The sequence below is a fragment of the Alexandromys fortis genome, unplaced genomic scaffold (genome assembly GCF_014885135.2).
Source record: "Alexandromys fortis isolate MF-2015 unplaced genomic scaffold, M_Fortis_MF-2015_v1.1 scaffold_3, whole genome shotgun sequence".
Taxonomy (NCBI): Eukaryota; Metazoa; Chordata; class Mammalia; order Rodentia; family Cricetidae; genus Alexandromys; species Alexandromys fortis.
In genome coordinates, this window is record NW_026067909.1 from 2,447,966 (window position 1) to 2,465,029 (window position 17,064).

The window sequence follows — 17,064 nt, forward strand, 5'->3', positions numbered from 1 at the left end:
TTTCAAACACCAGTTGCTGTGCATTGTTTGTGCTTGGAATAACATCTAAACCCTTCTGTGGCCTACAAACCCTCTGGGAACTGCCTTGTCTCTTCAACCTCACCATTCCTCCTCCTCCTCTGAGTCACCCCCGACCCCAGTTCCAGCCAGTGCTCAACAGAAGCCCTCCCTCCTCAGTCAGACTTACAGCCCGGGAGAGACTGCTGAGGTGACACTGATGTAGTTGTTCTCAGCTATGCTGAACTGGTGGAAGAGGACCCACTCGGGCATCTTCTTGGTGATGGAGTAGCTCGACAGTGGATGCAGCTGCGCAACCTGCTTGTGTGTGAGCATTAAGTAGTTACCTGACCCATCAACATCCCGAGCGATCTAAAAGGCAGGGTCAAAGAAAAAGGGAATCGAAACAAACACGTTAGTTGAAAAATTTTATACAGAATAAAATTAAAATTTTGTTACCCATGTTTCCTGTTTTCAAATCATAGAAAATAAATCACAGTGAACTTTTGTCTTAAAACTTGAAATAGTGACGACAGTTAGCGTCAGCACTTTAGGGCAGCCGCTGAAACAGTGTGACTGTAAAGTTTGGGTCATGAAATAGAACGTAGCATGCCACCAGCGCTGCCATCAACTGTCCACACTACCAAGGCTTTATGCCTCGTGTTTAGCTCAGCTCATCTTTACCATACCTCTCACATAGATAACCTATGTCTCCTCACAGATGAAGAGAGCTGTACTGAAATGTCATCTATCTCTCCATTAAAACTGCTCGCTGGGGTGCACTGTGGCCCACTCTGATGTGAAGAACATACCTACCTCTGTCATTACTCTGGACATTACTTAGCCTCTCAACGGAAATGAAAGAAACAACTGAGGCAGTACTTTAACTTGCTGGGCATTCAGATCACTGGTAAAAGGGAAAGGAGCTGTGCTGTCTTCTTCCCTCTAGAGAAGAAGATCGGTCTCCTTAGACAAAATTTACATACAGTACTCTGGCTTGAGAAGTATGTTTAAATACCAAATCTTAAATTGACATCTTTTTAGTGTTATTAAAAAGTTAAGGTCAATAAAAACTATCACTGTAAGGAGATTGCCAGCTGAATCTCCCTATGTATGTGGAATTCATGCCACACGTACCAAGGCAGCTCCACTCCTGCTTACCTGCATAAAGTATCCAGAGAGCAGCGATTTCTTGATGTTCAGACTGTTTTCCTTGGAGCCAAAGGCAGGCTCTGTATAGGGAAGCTCAATCCGCTTAATAATTTCTAAGAGTTCTGCTCGGATAACATCCGCCGTCCTCAGAGCAGAACAGTTGAGGAAGTAATCATGACACCACGTCTCCACACAGTCTAGAGGGAGAACAGAAGGCTACTCAGAAAGGATGTGGTAGTCTTTCAGCGCTATCGAAGGTCAGGTGAGGGAGTGGTAGGAAGGCAGCTAGGATAGGGCTCTCCGGTGGCTGTGGGACCGGCCACACCTGTAGCAGCTGCTGAGCTGCTGTGAGCCCAGTGTGCTGGAGTGTCAGAAGCACGTTTCTATAGGGAGGGAAGCATCTGCACTTCCTTCTCTGTACAGATGTGTACTGCTGGAGACCCAGAGCTAGACCCATACTTCATTTGGTAAGGCCCTACCAGGCTGACCTGGGAGTTCATTATGTCATGTTAGTTCCTCATCGACCCTGGGTGCAGCTTTCTTTCTTTTTTTTTTTTTTTAATAATTTGTTTAACTTTATTTTATGTGCATTGGTGTGAAGGCGTCAGATCCCCTGGAACTGGAGTTAAAGAGAGTTGTAAACTGCTATGTGGATACTGGGAACTGAACCCGGGTCCTCTGGAAGAGCAGCCAGTGCTCTTAAGCCCTGAGCCATCTCTCCAGCCCTGCAACTTTCTTTTAATCCAAATGTACTAATCTGATTGTGTTTCAAGGTACTTTCTTGGCACCTGCAAGTGCATCTTGACTGAAGACTGCAGATGGCCTTGGCCCAATGGACAGCAGACCCTCATCTACCTTGTCCTGTCCACTGTCCCACAGGAGTAGGAGGAGTACATACTTGGTCAGACACCGTCACCCAGACATGTTCTCAAAATCCAATTAACTGTCCCTCTAGTCCACTCTAGAAACACGATCTCTGCTCCTGATGGGATCCTACTGCCTTGCAAACTGAGCTCTAGATTTTTCCACATTGCAAATATTTTTTATACAATCTTCTGGAGCAAAGGAAGTAGAGGCTGGTCTGTGGGAAGCAGAAGAGCCTCCTGTGGGGAATCCTCTGTCCCTCGTCCTGAAGAGGTGCTGCCAGCTCCCCCAGCAGCGGGCCCTCTCCTGTGACTCTGATAGCCACTGCAGTTCAGGGACAAGGAGGGTACCAGGGATGTCTGCCCCGCCCAACCCCCCACCCATACTCTTGGTCTCTGTTACTGTGCTTCAGGCTTGCTGCTTCTGAGCTGGCTGCCCAGAGTACTCAAGCTCCCCAAATCTAGACCTGTGCTGTGACATGCTAGGTGTCTGAGCGGCTGGTGGGACTATCAGAAGGAAGGCTAGCAGATAACAATTCAAATATCTGAGCCTCAACTGGGGAAGAGGGAAGGAACGGGAAAGTAGTTTTGGGGGATCATGTTCACGTACGCTCATTGGTAGAGTTCAAAGCTGTGTCTTGGTAGGCCCTGTAGACATTGATGAGCGTAAAGTGATCACCTTCAGGGTGCAAGAACGTTTTCCAGCAAGTCTCAGCAGCCTCCTCAGCACCTTGAGGCACGTGCAAGAAGCAACTGGGAGCTTTAAGATGCAAAAGGTCACAGTTAGCAATGCAGAGGACACTTCATCCTGGCCCAGTGTGCCCAGAGGCAGGACCCCTGTCTATGAACCCACTCCTGTCTTGGTTCTCTGAATCAGTATGTTCTCAATATTCTTGTTTACTTGGAAGCCAAAGAAATTGAGAGGGAGTTGTCTTAATTCTTTTTTCTTTTTGTGCCTGTTGCTCTGCCAACGGCAGTTAGTGCCCTGCTCGTACAGTGGAAGCAGGGTGTCAAGGGGCCCACGAGTCAGACACAGGATTAGGACTACGTTCTGAAGCGGCGCAGCATTTAGTCTGTGCTGCTGTCAAAGACTACGTGAAATATAGGAGCCAGTATCAGTGAAGCTGGCAGGAAGCAAAGCCACAGGGTTATCTGGGAAGTGCTGCCCCGTGGCTGTTTGTTGTTTGCACTACAGTAGTCCTGTTGGCAAGAAGCCAGGCATGACTTTTTGAATTTTTACATTTAGGTAATTTTAAAAATCTCCCCTTTCTAGTCTGTTAAAACACTTTACTGCAGGACTGTGGTGGCATATGCCTTTAATCCCAGAGCTTGGGAGACAAAGGCAGGTGGATCTTTGCGTTCAAGGCCAGCTTGGTCTACAGAGTGAGTTCCAGGACAGTCAGGAGAAACCCTGTCTCGAAAATAAAAAGAAACAAACAAAACCCCACTTTCCTATCATCTGCAAAGTTAGATGGACCAACCATGTCCCTGCTGCTTACTCCATTTAAATCTAGACTTGCTGTGGATTTGTGGTACAAAAGAAGGGTCATTAAGGAATACCTGTTACCATGGCGGCAATGGTTAACATTTCATCTACACAGTCAAATTCACAGGATGCTAAGATAGACTTTGAGAGCTGTGGATCCAGAGGAAACTCGGACATGATGATTCCAAACTCGGAAAGATTCCCATCATTGTCCAGGGCTGCCAAGTAATCTAAATCTTCCAGGGCTTGCATCAGGCTTTCTGGGGCTAGGAAAGAGAAAAAAAGAAAAAAGGAATATATTTTGCACAACTGAGATGGAATAGCAGGTAGGGATTTTTCATTCTTGTATAAAACAAGCAAACCAAGCAACAAAACCTGTGAAGCAAGAACTGGCCAGACGCTGAGTCAGTAGATTGTGAGGGAAAGCCTTACGGCTGTCTAGATAAGGTCCCCGACAGAGTGGCAGGCTGCTGTGCAGAGGACAGCCAGAGACTCCTTGGATTTAATGCAGTCCTGATGGGTCAAAGATGACCCTGGGGATCTGAGACCTCTCTGTACCAGACAGCAATGCTCCAATTGGTGTGACTGGAGGGAACATATCTGGTGCTCACACAGCATCCAGAGCAGAGCCTGCTCCCACCAGCCAGCCAGCCAGCCAGCGGGCCTGCTGCAGGCTCAGAATACTGACTAGAAGCAGCCCCGGCACTGGTCTACAGAGCCAGCCCTGAGCACACGTAAGGGAAGGCAGAAAAATATCATTGCTCAATAAGGCAAAGACGTGGTCTAGAACCCAGTAAACTGAGATGTGACAAGAACAGCAGAACAAAGAAGACAGAGCGGCAGAGAAGTCAGAAAGACTTCTCGGAGAAAACAGAAAGACCAGACACAGACACACAAGTTACTGCAAACAAACTGACTTTCCCTGTCCCTCATTTCTTTCCGACTTAGATTACATGGGCACCAGTACTGTGTGTGTTGTATCCGCTCAGTTTCCACAAAGAAGTCCATTTAGTATCTGACTTTGTGTAATCAAGTCGTATTAAATATGCTTTTCCTCCTCTCTGCTACTTGGTGTCCAAATAAAGGCTACACGGGGAAGCCAGCTCCTGCTGTGCTACCTAAAACCAAAGGATTTAAGAGAGCCACTGGCTGCCTTCCGTGGGTCTTAGCACTGGCATGTATGTGGTGTGTGGGAGATGGTACCCATAGGCCCAACCATAGGCACCCAAGAAGCAACTGAACCTGCCTATGCCAGGGAGTTTTTAGGTGACTGACAGGGGAAAAAAATCACTTTTTTTGCTATTTACACTTTGACCACTGAAGGTGACTGTCAAAATTTAAGGCACACTGAGAAACTCTACAGCCTACTCACAGGCTCTGATTTGATCAGATTTCCACTAAGGTCAAGAAGCCAGGAAAGCTTTAAGAAACCACTAGTGTGGTTTGGGATACACCAGTGCTGCCCTGCAGCCTTGTTGGCGGGGAGAACAGCAACTGAAGCAAGGGACCAGGGACAGGGTGATAAGGAGCTATCACAGGGAGCTCTGTTGAAGGTGACACCCCCCCACACTACAGAAGGACAATGAAGTCAGTCACTTTTTGTTTCTGATTTTTTTTTTTCACCATCAAAAATTTTTTTGTTTTGTTTTTTAGTTTTTTTGAGACAGGGTTTTTCTGTAGCTTTGGAGCCTGTCCTGGAACTTACTCTGTTGACCAGGCTGGCCTCGAACTCAGAGATCCACCTGCCTCTGCCTCATGAGTGCTAGGATTAAAGGCATGCGCCAGCACTGCCTGGCACTCACCATCAAAATTTAATATGAAGCAGAATGGCCTTCTCTTTATCCCTCATGACTGTGGGCCTGACCACACTGGTGAACACAGAACCTTAAGAATTTGCAGTGCCAGGAAGGAAACAGACAGGCTACTTAGAAAAGTAGTCCAAGAGTCCCATCGGAGAGCTGTGGGTCCCAATGGGGCAGCTGATGTGCTACAGAGGGGCCGGCAGCAGCTGAAGGAAGGTCTGGGAACGCTGGCCTCACCAGGGAGCCCCTGGACACAGCAAAGCCGTGTGATGGGCTACAGGCCCCACGACGACTCCGCACGAGCATACGGCTCGACAGACAGGTGCTGTACTCATTTTAACGTCTTGAAGTCACAGAGTTAACAGAAGGACGGAAATGACTTCAGAACCGTGCTCCTGGGCCTCGCGCAAAGCTTTTCTCGTGCGTGTATCATGAAGGAGGAACGGCTTAATGCTCACGGATGGCACACGCGAGGGGCTCTAACACCTAACCCAGCAGCACTTGCGAGGGGCTCTAACACCTAACCCAGCAGCACTTGCTATACTGCATTCTAAGACATCTCCCCAGTGCTGCCCATAACAGTACACTTAAGAGTAGAAGGGCCTAGATGAGGGTGTTTCAACGGCAGTGTTCCCTGAATGCAAATCACGGTAGACAGTAAATGAATGGTCAGAGCAAGGCCACCTCATTGTAGAACAAGACTGCTTTATTCTAAAGGTGGCTTCAAAAGGAGTAAAACAGCCTTCTTATTAGACATTCTTGTCAATGACAGCTCTGCTTTCTGTGGAATGTCACTGCAAGCTCACAGGCTTCCCTTCCCTGGTCAGTCACACTTATCTGAGGGACTACAATCGTTTCCTCACTGTTCCAAGCAGTCACTCTATCCAGAAGGAATCCCACACAAACTCCTGCATGTGCCTGTCTTCTCCTTCCACCAATCAGTGGGGCAGGTCTTGACTAGGCAGCTGATGATTGGTTAAAAAGGATCAAGTCCCTCTGTGGGAGGGGCTGTCTGGGTTCTGTGAGGGAGTCAAGCTCTCACCAGCAACTCCAAAAGACCAAGGCCAGCAGTCTTACTGGGATGGAGGAGCCCGACTCAGGGCTCTGTGGTGCCGCCATCTCATCACTGTGACTCATTATCCGTTTGCACACCCATGGAAACTGCCTTCTGCAGTCCAGGGCAGGCAGCCTTGGGATTTTGAGCTCAGTAAGGAGTGTCTCACACCTGCAATACTAAGCATTTGCCAAACCCCGGTCACTTTTCTAAGGGATAAAAATATACGAACTAACTGACTTTACCCAAAGCAGTTACTTTTAATCCCAGCACTCAGGCAGGCGGATCTGTGTGACTTTGAGGCCAGCCTGGTCTACAAGAACTAGTTCCAGGAAAGGCTCCAAGGCTACAGAGAAACCCTGTCTTGAAAACAAAACAAAACAAAACAAAACCCCCAAAAACCCACTATTTCCATTCTGTGCCTTTAACATCCCTCCCCTATACATTTTCAGTATCTATAAAATGACTTTCATGTTTCTAAGGTGTCGCAATGGGTTTCGTCTTGGGAACTATTCTTGACATATTCCTCTTGGCACCTGCCCCCCTTCTCTGAAGATGGTGATAAATTCTGTGTGGCCTATGCACAGACAGTAGTGTCTGTGCGGCACCCAGCAGTCAGTGGGGGGAAACACTTGCAGCACAAGCCTGACAGCCCGGACTCTACCCCGGAGGCCACTGGGTGGAAAGAGAGAACTGGCGCAAGTTGTCCTCTGCTGCCACAAATAAATGCATCCTAGCTGTGGCCTCCACAGCTACAGTGGCTGTACGATCTCTTAGCTCTGGACTGTTCTGGAGGCGACATGCAGCAGGCATCCTGCTTGCAGAAAGGAGCCCTTCCCTAGCCAGAGCTCCATGTGCAGCTGGGGTGATCAAAGAGCCAAGCTAGCAGGTGGCTTTCTCTCACTCTCCTGAGCACAGACTGGTGTGTTAAGACCAATCTGTGTTTCAAAGGAGACTCAGTTTACAGTGCTTTACAGACTTGTGGGCTTCCTCACTAACATCTCTGGGTGTGTGACTATGATGTCAGAAGATCTGGGTTCACTGACTCGGGAACCGGAATGTCTAGTGAAAAATGTATACACGAGCCCTGGTGGGGCCAGAGCTGGATCCCTCTTTCGAGTCCAGCCCTGCCTTTACTTTGTGTTTTCTCCAGGCTCTCCCTTACGTTGTCCTATATGCCAAGCTAGAAGTCCAAGTTGGGTATGGTTATTTTTCTTTTCTTTTCTTTTTTTTTTCTTGAGACAGGGTTTCATGTAGCCCAGGCTGACCTGGAAATCCACATACAGGATGACCTCAAACATACAGCTCTCTTGCCTCCATTTCCACCTCACAAATACTGCGATTACAGGTATATACCACCATGCCTGGCTCTCGGTGTTTTTTGGGTTTTTTTGTTTGTTTGTTTTGGTTTTTCAAAATCACAGAAATCCTGGTCATCCCCAAACCAGTTTTATATGCTAATAGTAAAACAAGTTTTGATTATAAGCACAGAGATGATATTTGGCAAATCCTTGCCTTGGCACCTTTGCCTTCCAGGGACAGAAAGTCTCAGCCATCTGTTTCTGCTAAGACACTCAGCTGGTCCTGAGCTTCCTGACCCAGGTCGACAGTGAGACTTTCATGGAGGTCTATCCTCAGGCAGCCAAGGGAGAGAAAAAAAATCCTTGATTTAGTTTTTCAAAAGAGAGGTCCATGCCGAGGGAACTCACTTAACTGCCCGTAACCTCGTCATGCCAAGTCCATTTCCACACGCTTCACAGATCCTGAAAAGGGCAGTTTGCAGTGCTCAGACATTTCAATTCTAAGTTGAATTAAATGCACTGTCTACAAGCATCTGAGCCAGAGTCGATGCACAGCCACACTTCCCCAAGCACAGCAGAAGACCGTTGTGTGCGTATTGTCAGGGGCCAAAAGTAAATGGGGACTCTGACCCCTTTGTTCCCAGTTATCAGTCTGAAGTCTCGTGAAGTAAGCAGCACCCAGGAGCCACACAGAGAGCAGGGATCCCAGCAGGGAGAGGGAGAGAGAGAGAATGAGTGCAGGGATCCCATCACAGAGCAGTCCACAGTCCAGTCTATTTTCAGCTATCTCTGATGTCTGATTTCTTCAGAACCTTGAGCAAGCCTGGCTTTTCTTCCCCCCTCATATCTAGTTCACCAAACACCGCCTCTCTGAAGCAGGCAGATGCCGAAGGCGCCAAGACTTTAGCAGTAGAGCTGGACAGCAGTGTTCACAGGTGAAATGCATGCTGTAGTTAGTGGTAGGGTACATGCCCATCACTCAGTCTCTAGGCCCATCCCTACCGTCATGAAAAAGGATAGTCTGCCCTGAACTGTGGCTCAGTGGTACAACACTCTCAGAGCATGCTCGGACTCTGGCTTCAATCTCTAGCAACACCAATATGTAAAAACAACAAAAAGGTGAAAACAACTTCAGTGGAGGGTGCTTCGGGAAGGATTCCTGTAGCTGACCCATCTGTGGCCAGAGTCGCCCCATCTTAGGTTCAGAGGTCATCGCCAGAAAGAAGGAAGCTGTGACACTCTCACCCCTAGATGTCCTCCTTACGGCCAGGACGGAGGGAAGGAAAGCCTGGGTCACATAGCTCCCACTTTAAATATCCTACCTTGATGGCCTCTTGCTGACTTCTCTGTCTTACAAAATCTGACCAAGGACACAGACATCACAGGCAGACTGCCATTTACTTCTTAGATAAGCATGACGAAAAATTTTAACTACTGGCCAAAAGTGTGTGTGTGTGTGTGGGGAAGCTATTTTCACAAAGATACAAGCAAAAACTAAGAGCAAACACTTTTTAAGTTAGAGCCCTTTATATGATGATCCAGACATTTGCCTGCTTTGTGGAAGCTACGTTTTAAGTCACAGAACAAAAGAGGTTATAGAAACAGGGCCCTGCTCTGACAGCCAGTGTCTCCCTGGTTGTGGCACTAGGTCCCCATCACTTTCAGGAGCACGATGGGAGGGGAACTGGGGAAGCCCCCTCACTGTGCTCAGCTCATTTACAGGCACCTGCTGCCCATGCTCGGCAAGGAGCCTTGGACAAAGAGCACCCAGGAGAAGAGGAAACCCCAGGACTTTTCAGTAGGAAACAGCAGCAGAGTCAGGCACCGGCCACTGTCGGGGCAGATGCCACCTGCAGTTTCTGTGCGTTGCCTTGTGTCTAGTGACTCGGCTTCTTATCTATAAAGTAGAGCGAATAACAGCGTCCAGTCCCTGGGCTATTGTCTAAGTGATTTAACACACCAGTAAACACACACAAGCGACTGAGCTTTCAGAGAACAGGTGGGGGTCTAAACAGATACGATATGCAGACAGCGGGTGCTGGCGGACCTTCCTCACCAACTGGTGGTTGACGTGGACAGCGTAGCTGGGCTTAGCCAAGAAGTGGCGGTGTTCACCTTTAATCCCAGAACTCTGGAGGCAAAAGCAGGTTAGTTTCTGAGATCGAGGCCCACCTAGTCTACTGAGTGAGTTCCATGACAGTTAGGGTTATACAGAGAAACTCTGTCTTGAAAAACCAAAAAGAAAAAAGAAAGGTTAAGACATGTATAGCTGGCTGGGCAGTGGTGGCATAAGCCTTTAATCCCAGCACTTGGGAGGCAGAGACAGGCAGAGCTCTGCATTCGGGGCCAGCCTGTTCTGCAGAGAGAACTCCAAAAGCAACAGAGAAACCCTGTCTTAAAACACCAAAAAAAGAAAAAGAAAAAAAAAAAAGAAAAGCAAAGGTAAGTACAGTTGCCACCACTTCCCAGACACTAGAGGGATTTCGCATGTAACATCGCTCTGCTTTGGGCATAGTGGCTGTCACTCAGGTAGCAGCTGCTTGGCCTGTGCTTCACTGGTCTTTCCCTCAGCACTTCAGTAGCTCTGGGGACAAGAAGAAAGCCAGGGCCAGTAGGCTCAGTCGACCCCTGGAGGCAAACTGCTCCGACTAGGATCAGACTTGGTTCAGGAACCTCACCTCTCTTGGATGTTTGACCTAAACTGCAAAGGAGTGCCATCTGAGTGCTACTGTAATTCACAAGGAGGACACCAGCCCCTCCAGGGACGCATCTTTTACCTTCTGTTCATCTTGCCCTTCCATCCCTCTCTACAGCTGCCGCTCTTGCCAGTCCTTCTGACTCCACTGTCCGGAGGACAAGCTATTCTCTGGGCTGGGGAAAGGGTACAAGATCTGACATCAGATCCCCAGCACCCACAAAACCAGCCAGGCTCGTGGTGCATAGCTACAGTCTCAGGAACTGGTAGCAGGGGAGAGGTGGAAGAATCCCAGCCATGTGCTCACTGGCCAGCTAGTGAGGCCACTCAGTGAGCCTCAGGCTCAATGACAGACCCTGTCTCAAACACGAACTCAAAGAGTGACACAGGAAAATACCAGACGCTAAGCTTTGGCCCTTGTGCTGGCTAGTCTTATGTCAATTTGCACAAGCCAGAGTTATATGAGAGGAGAGAACATGAATTAAGAAAATGCTTATTTAAGATCGGCTTTTAGGTTGGCCTGTAAGACATTTTATTAATTAATGATTGATGTGGGGAGGTCTACTCCATTGTGGTGCCATCCCTGGGCTGGTGGTCCTGGGTTCTATAAGAAAGCATGCTGGTCCAGTAGCAGTTGTGCACGCCTTTAATCCCAGCACTCGGGAGGCAGAAGCAGGCAGATCTCTGTGAGTTTGAGGCCAGCCTGATCTATAGAGCTAGTTCCAGGGCAGCCAGGGTTGCTACAGAGAGGCCTTGTCTAAAAAAAAACACAAACAAAAGAAAGGAAGGAAGGAAGGAAGGAAGGAAGGAAGGAAGGAAGGAAGGAAGCAAGCAAGCAAGCAAGCAAGCAAGCAGGCTGAGCAAGTCAGTAAGCAGCACCCCATGGCCTCTGCATCAGCTTCTGCCTCCAGATTTCTGTGCTGGTTGAGTTCCTGTCCTGACTTCCTCCAATGATGAACAGCAATCTGCAAGTATAAGCCACATAAATAAAGCCTTTCCGCGGCTGGAGAGAGATGGCTCAGTGGTTAAGAGCATTGCCTGCTCTTCCAAAGGTCCTAAGTTCAATTCCCAGCAACCACATGGTGGCTCACAACCATCTATAATGAGATCTGATGCTCTCTTCTGGCCTGTGGGCAGACACACAACAGAATATTGCATACATAATAAATAAATAAATAAATAAATAAATAAATAAATAAATAAAGCCTTTTCTCCCCAACTTGCTTTTGGTCATAGTGTTTCAGCACAGCAAAAGTAACCCTAACCAAGATAGCCCTTGCCACACCACGCCACACCACACCACACACACCTTCTTTAGAGAGTTTCTGCCTGTGATGGTGAGAAGGTATCAGCAGTGACCACACCCCACATGGCTTACACTGACAGGAACCACATACTCTCAGATACCACAGAAGGAAGAAGTAGCAGGAATAAGAAGAAAACCTGAGCGCAAAGTTACCTGGCCTGCTCATGAAGTCACAGCGGCCCAAGCCCGCGATGTCTACCCTCTTCATGAAGAGCACCATGCTGGTCAGGTTGGCTTCCTGCATTTCTGCTGGCTTAAGCGGCCTCATGTCTTTGGAGGCAAATTCTTCAGTGTACAGACAGAAAAGTTTTCCTAAAAGAAGTCAAGGGAAATGGCTTCAGTGTTGCTGTGACATACATCTCGAAGGACTTCTTCACACTGCTTGCTCCTGTGCCTACCACACTACCTGAGGGAGAAGACCCAAGAAGCTGCTTGCGGGTCTCCGCTTGGCTTTGGCTGATGGGCTGCAGGACGAGGGAGTTGGCTCTGATTCGGGGGTTGTATACCTTTAACAGAAACACAGCATGTTAGCTCCTGGAAACGCAGGAGCAGCCACCCGCCTCTTTCCAAGGTGCCTGCCCCACAGTACACTGCCACAGAAATGCTGTCAGGCTCTCTTCCTTCGATGTCTGCCAGTTACTGTGAGGTGGAAACTGCGAGGGCCTTGACCTCTATAAGCTGCTTGTGTCCACTGCACCTCTGGAATATGGGACCTCAGTGTCACCTGGCACAGTACTAAACTGCTGATGTGTGGGCATACCCTCCCCACCCAATGCCACAACAAAGAGGATTTCCAATCAACACAGCTGTAATGCTTTGATGTTTTGTTCAGATGGAGTGTTACCTCAGTGGGCCCACTTTTATGACACATCCTGGGATTTTCTGGGGAGTGTACCTACTACAAATGCCACACAGACGTAATAGCTACCCATGTGTGTGCTTTGAAAGGGCAAGTGACAGCCTGTGCTCTAGGAATGATGAAGACTGAGTGTAATGAGTCAGGCATGGCGGTGTGCAACTAGGATCCCAGCACTCTTAAGTTCAAGGCCAGCTAGGCTATGTGGCTGGCAAGAGCAAAAGAGACTGACTCTTTCAAGGGAGTCTTCATATCTGCTGGGACACCAAGGTGTCACAACAAACAAGGACATTCAGGAAGTACAGTTTTCTCAAGGGATAAAATCTGGTAGTTTCCTCTCTGTCTCAAAAGGTTTTTTTTTTTTTTTTTGGTTATTGTTGCTTTTTTTTTTTTTAGTTCTAGTGTCTTTAGAGCTTAAGAAACAATATCTTTATTTTTCAAATCTAAAGATAATAATAAACATATTTTGTATGAAGCTATTTAATTTATAATTTATTTATCTTTAAATTATTTTATTTGTTTGTTTGTTTTTTGAGACAGGGTTTCTCTGTGTAGCCTGGCTTTTCTGGAACTCACTCTGTAGACCAGGCTTGTCTCAAACTCACAGAGACCTGCCAGCCTCTGCATCCCAAGTTGCTGGGATTAAAGGCGTGCACCATCACCTCCCAGGTTTTTTTTTTAAGATTTATTTGTTCTGTGTATAGTGTTCTGTATGCTTGCAGGCCAGAAGATGGCACCAGACCTCATTTTGGATGGTTGTGAGAGCCATCATGTGGTTGCTGGGAATTGAAGTCAGGACTTTTCGAAGAGCAGGCAGTACTCTTAAACTCCGAGCCATCTCTCCAGCCCCCACCTCCCAGTTTTAATAATTTATTTTCTTTCTTTTGCTCTTTCTTTCTTCCTTAAGACAGGGTTTCTCTGTGTAACAGCCTGGCTGCCCTGGACTCACAGAGCTCTGCCTGCCCTTGCCTCCCAAGTGTTGGAACTAAAGGTGTATGCCATTACCATCATGACTAGCAATAATTTATTTTCTAAAATATTTAGATTTAAAGAATTTTTGTTCAGTTAGTCAGTATTTGCAAAAGTTAGTCAATTCACTTGAAGCTAATTTCCCTGAAGTAATATGCTAATTGTGCTGATAGACAGATAATCACACGTGATGCACCAGAGAAGCTTCAGAAGCCCAACAATGTACTATGCCAGGAGTTTACCTAAAGACACAAGGGGCTGGGCACTGGGCTAGCATGTGGGAGGCCCTGGGTTTAATCCCCAGTTAAAAGGAAGGAGGAAAGGAAGGGTGGGAGAAAAGAGATGAGCAAGCGGTAGAAAGGCACCAAGACCTTTATGCTAACGTTTGGCCTTTCCTCAAACCTCTGTACTGCAATTCATTTCTTCAAGAATACCAATATGCTACGGAGACACAGCCAAGACTTTAACTGGTGGCTGCAACCACTCTGTGCACGTCTGACCAAGTAAAGAAAACCTTGGGTCGCCGTGCACCCTCATTTTCTGGCCACTGGTGTGTAGCAGGAACCCAAGTGGGTGCTGGTGCTGGCTGGCCAACTCTAGCCCCTGGGATGGTAATTACCTGTCTTCTCTCCACACCAACGTCGATAACAAATTTGACTGTGTGGCTCCAGATCAGAGATTCCCCACAGCTGGTGGTCAGCACCACCCTTCTCTGGTCTGCTTGGCATCTTTTCTCAGTTTCATCCACCGGCCTGAACAGGTTGCATTTCTCTTTGGGATACAAAGGAATGACTACCAGCTCGCCCAGGTCTGGGTTTAAGTTGGAACCTTCCTGACACACAATTTCATAGGTTTTTTCAATATCCTAAAGTGAAAAATATAAACATCCACGAGAATAAAGAACAATACTTCAGTACAGAAATATCCCAGAATTCAATAATGTTTTAGGTAATAATGCACACAGGGAAAAAAAACATTTATGCTGTTGCCTTAAATGAAGACAAGGGATATAATCTTTCTTTGGGCAAGTTAAATGTGATTTGTACACAATTTCATTGCTTTTAGTTCAGAATGGCTTTCCTCTCAGGAAATGTCCTACCTGCCTCTAGGCCTTCGTTCTATATTTTTCCAGCTTGATGCCGTTTCTCAGATACATTACCGGAAAAAATCAAACTCCTCCTCACATTAGTGGGGGTGGCTCACTGTTCCTTGAGCCAGTGGAGCTAAACATTGCTTAACATCATCTAGAATTTCTATAAAGTGTATCAGACAGGTGTGCTGGCTCGCACCTGTATTCCCAAGGCTCAGTGGGGCTGAGGCAGGAGGATTGCTGCGTGGACTACAGTGTGAAACTTCACCTCAAAAAAAAAAAACTAAAATAAAACAGAAAAGTGCATACAAATGCATGACTGGGATCCTCACCTGGGCCACCTTAGAAATCATTTGGCCCACGTGTACTTCAAAGTGGTGGCAGGAAAGCCATGAGACAGGCAGGAAGCAGTCCTTGCATTTATAGGCGTTTAGAACAGTCTGCTCAAATACACATCAAACACTGGGGAGGAACAAGAACCACCTGCCATGAAATGACTGACAAGCAAAGAGCAGTGCCTGAAGGTGAAGTGTTTTAGTTTGCATATTTCTCAAATCACAGCCAGTTTTTGAAAATGGATGTAACTTAGTCTGAGGACCAGGCTAGCCTTGAACTCATAGAGATCCTCTTGCCTCTGCCTCCCTGGTGCTGGGATTAAAGGCATTCACCACCATGCTGGCCAAATGTCTGTCTTTGAAAGTGTAAAGCAAGCCGCCAAGCTCACCTAGCTGATCAGAGTCAGAGTTCAAAGTCGGTTTCCTGTGACCTCTGCAGTTTTTAAGGCTCTATTCCCTTCTCCCTGTCTTTAGCCCATGATGCCCTCCTTTCTACATCGTTTGTAGAGTGGCTCTCGTCACCTCGAGGGCTTTGGAGTAGAGATCTGCCTTGAAGAGGGATCAGAGGCCTCTGGGAGCTGGGGTGAGCTGCTCCCAGGAGGCCTGTTCTCGCTGCCCTCTCCAGCAATACACCGCTTACCTGGACAAAAATCTTTTTATTTTTAAACTAGAAAACCCGCACAACTCTTTACATCCTAAATAATGAAGAATTTGTTAATTTGGATAATAAGAGCAAACTATTTCTTGTTGATGCTTTGGAGATGGGACAGGACGACTGAGAGATTGTTGGCTTCCTGTCTAAAAGAAGAAATGAACAATCCAGGTCGCTCACTTCATTTACCACACACATTTTCTTACACAACCTCAGTGGGGACGCCCACATTCCCCCAGCTTCAGGCAGACGTCGCTAACTCTCAACAGAGAACATGGAAAAGGAGATTCAGTGCTGGAAGCCCACTTAGGAGCAATTTTTTACCATCTGGTAACTGAGTTGATTTTTGTTTTGTTTTGCTTTTTGAGACAGGGTCTCATCATGTAACTCTAGCTGACTGGGAGCTCTCAGAAATCTGCCTTCTTCTAGTTGGTAAAATTTTCTTATGTTGAATTCTGGACACACATCTGAGAGTGTGCACGCAGACAGAGGCGCACACACCGTTGCTGAAGGAGAAATGAAGGAGATGGTCAGCGGGAAAAGGCAGAGGTGATAGAAATGGATTCTACGTACAGCTCCCACCCGAGCACAGCTGACATATCACATGTAAGGCCATAATCTTCAAAAATTACAAAATGCAATGCTGGAACATGCATCTGGTGCTTCAAGCATTCATTTTCTCAGTTCCCTTTTCCTTTTTAGACAGGGTCTCTCTACACAGTCCTGGCTATCCTGGAGCTCACTATGTGACCGGCACGGTGACGCTGCCCCTGCCTCTCTACCATGCTCAGCTTATTCTCTTGGTAGAGTTTGCAGAACTTTGCTGTGACTGACGGTTTGCAACACAGTGGGGCGGAGTATTAAACATCTGCACAGGCTTTGAGACTAAAGACGTCTGTAGCCATGTAGACCATTTCCCAGGAAACTCCAACCCTCGCACACCCGCCTGCCAGTCTTTACAGTGACCACATACTGTGAACTCAATGGCCAGAAGCAGGCATGGGTCTCAGTCTGGCAGGTACTGAGTCACAGGGAGGCCTAAGTATTCTGGGGATCAGTTCACAGCAGGTGTGGGGCTGAATCAGCAGCTGGAGCATATGTGACGCACCTAGCAAGAGAGCACAGCGGACTCCTAAAACCAAACGGTCAGTGGACACGCCTGCAATTTGAATTCAGTTTCTTAGAACACGGCTCTCGGTCACCTATGTTTGTTTTATATGGTACTGAAGGACCACAGTTTTTTTTTTTTTTTTTAAGATTTACTTATTTATTTAGTATACAGTGTTCTGCCTATATTCATGCCCGCAGGCCAGAAGAGGGCAAATCTCATTACAGATGGTTGTGAGCTACCATGTGGTTGCTGAGAATTGAACTCAGGACCTTTGGAAGAGCAGACAGTGCTCTTAACCACCGAGCCATCACTTCAGCCCCAAAGTAGGTTTTAAGCGCAAGGATTTTTAAGACAAGAGCACTGAAGAGGAAGGCCCAGCAGCAATTCTGGGTACA

General features: G+C 47.3%; 1 protein-coding gene across 2 annotated transcripts in view; it reads right to left on the reverse strand.

Moving 5' to 3' along the window:
* Positions 1-17,064, reverse strand: part of Dhx32 (DEAH-box helicase 32 (putative)) — a 59,107-nt gene that overhangs the window by 900 nt on the left and 41,143 nt on the right. For both annotated transcript variants that reach the window (XM_050136766.1, XM_050136764.1), the window contains exons 5-11: positions 14,101-14,346; positions 12,063-12,162; positions 11,810-11,968; positions 3,573-3,764; positions 2,623-2,772; positions 1,159-1,346; positions 188-369 (exon numbers count right to left, since the gene is read on the reverse strand). In XM_050136766.1, the coding sequence (XP_049992723.1) occupies positions 188-369; positions 1,159-1,346; positions 2,623-2,772; positions 3,573-3,764; positions 11,810-11,968; positions 12,063-12,162; positions 14,101-14,346 (1,217 nt within the window). The remainder of the gene's footprint in view (positions 1-187; positions 370-1,158; positions 1,347-2,622; positions 2,773-3,572; positions 3,765-11,809; positions 11,969-12,062; positions 12,163-14,100; positions 14,347-17,064) is intronic.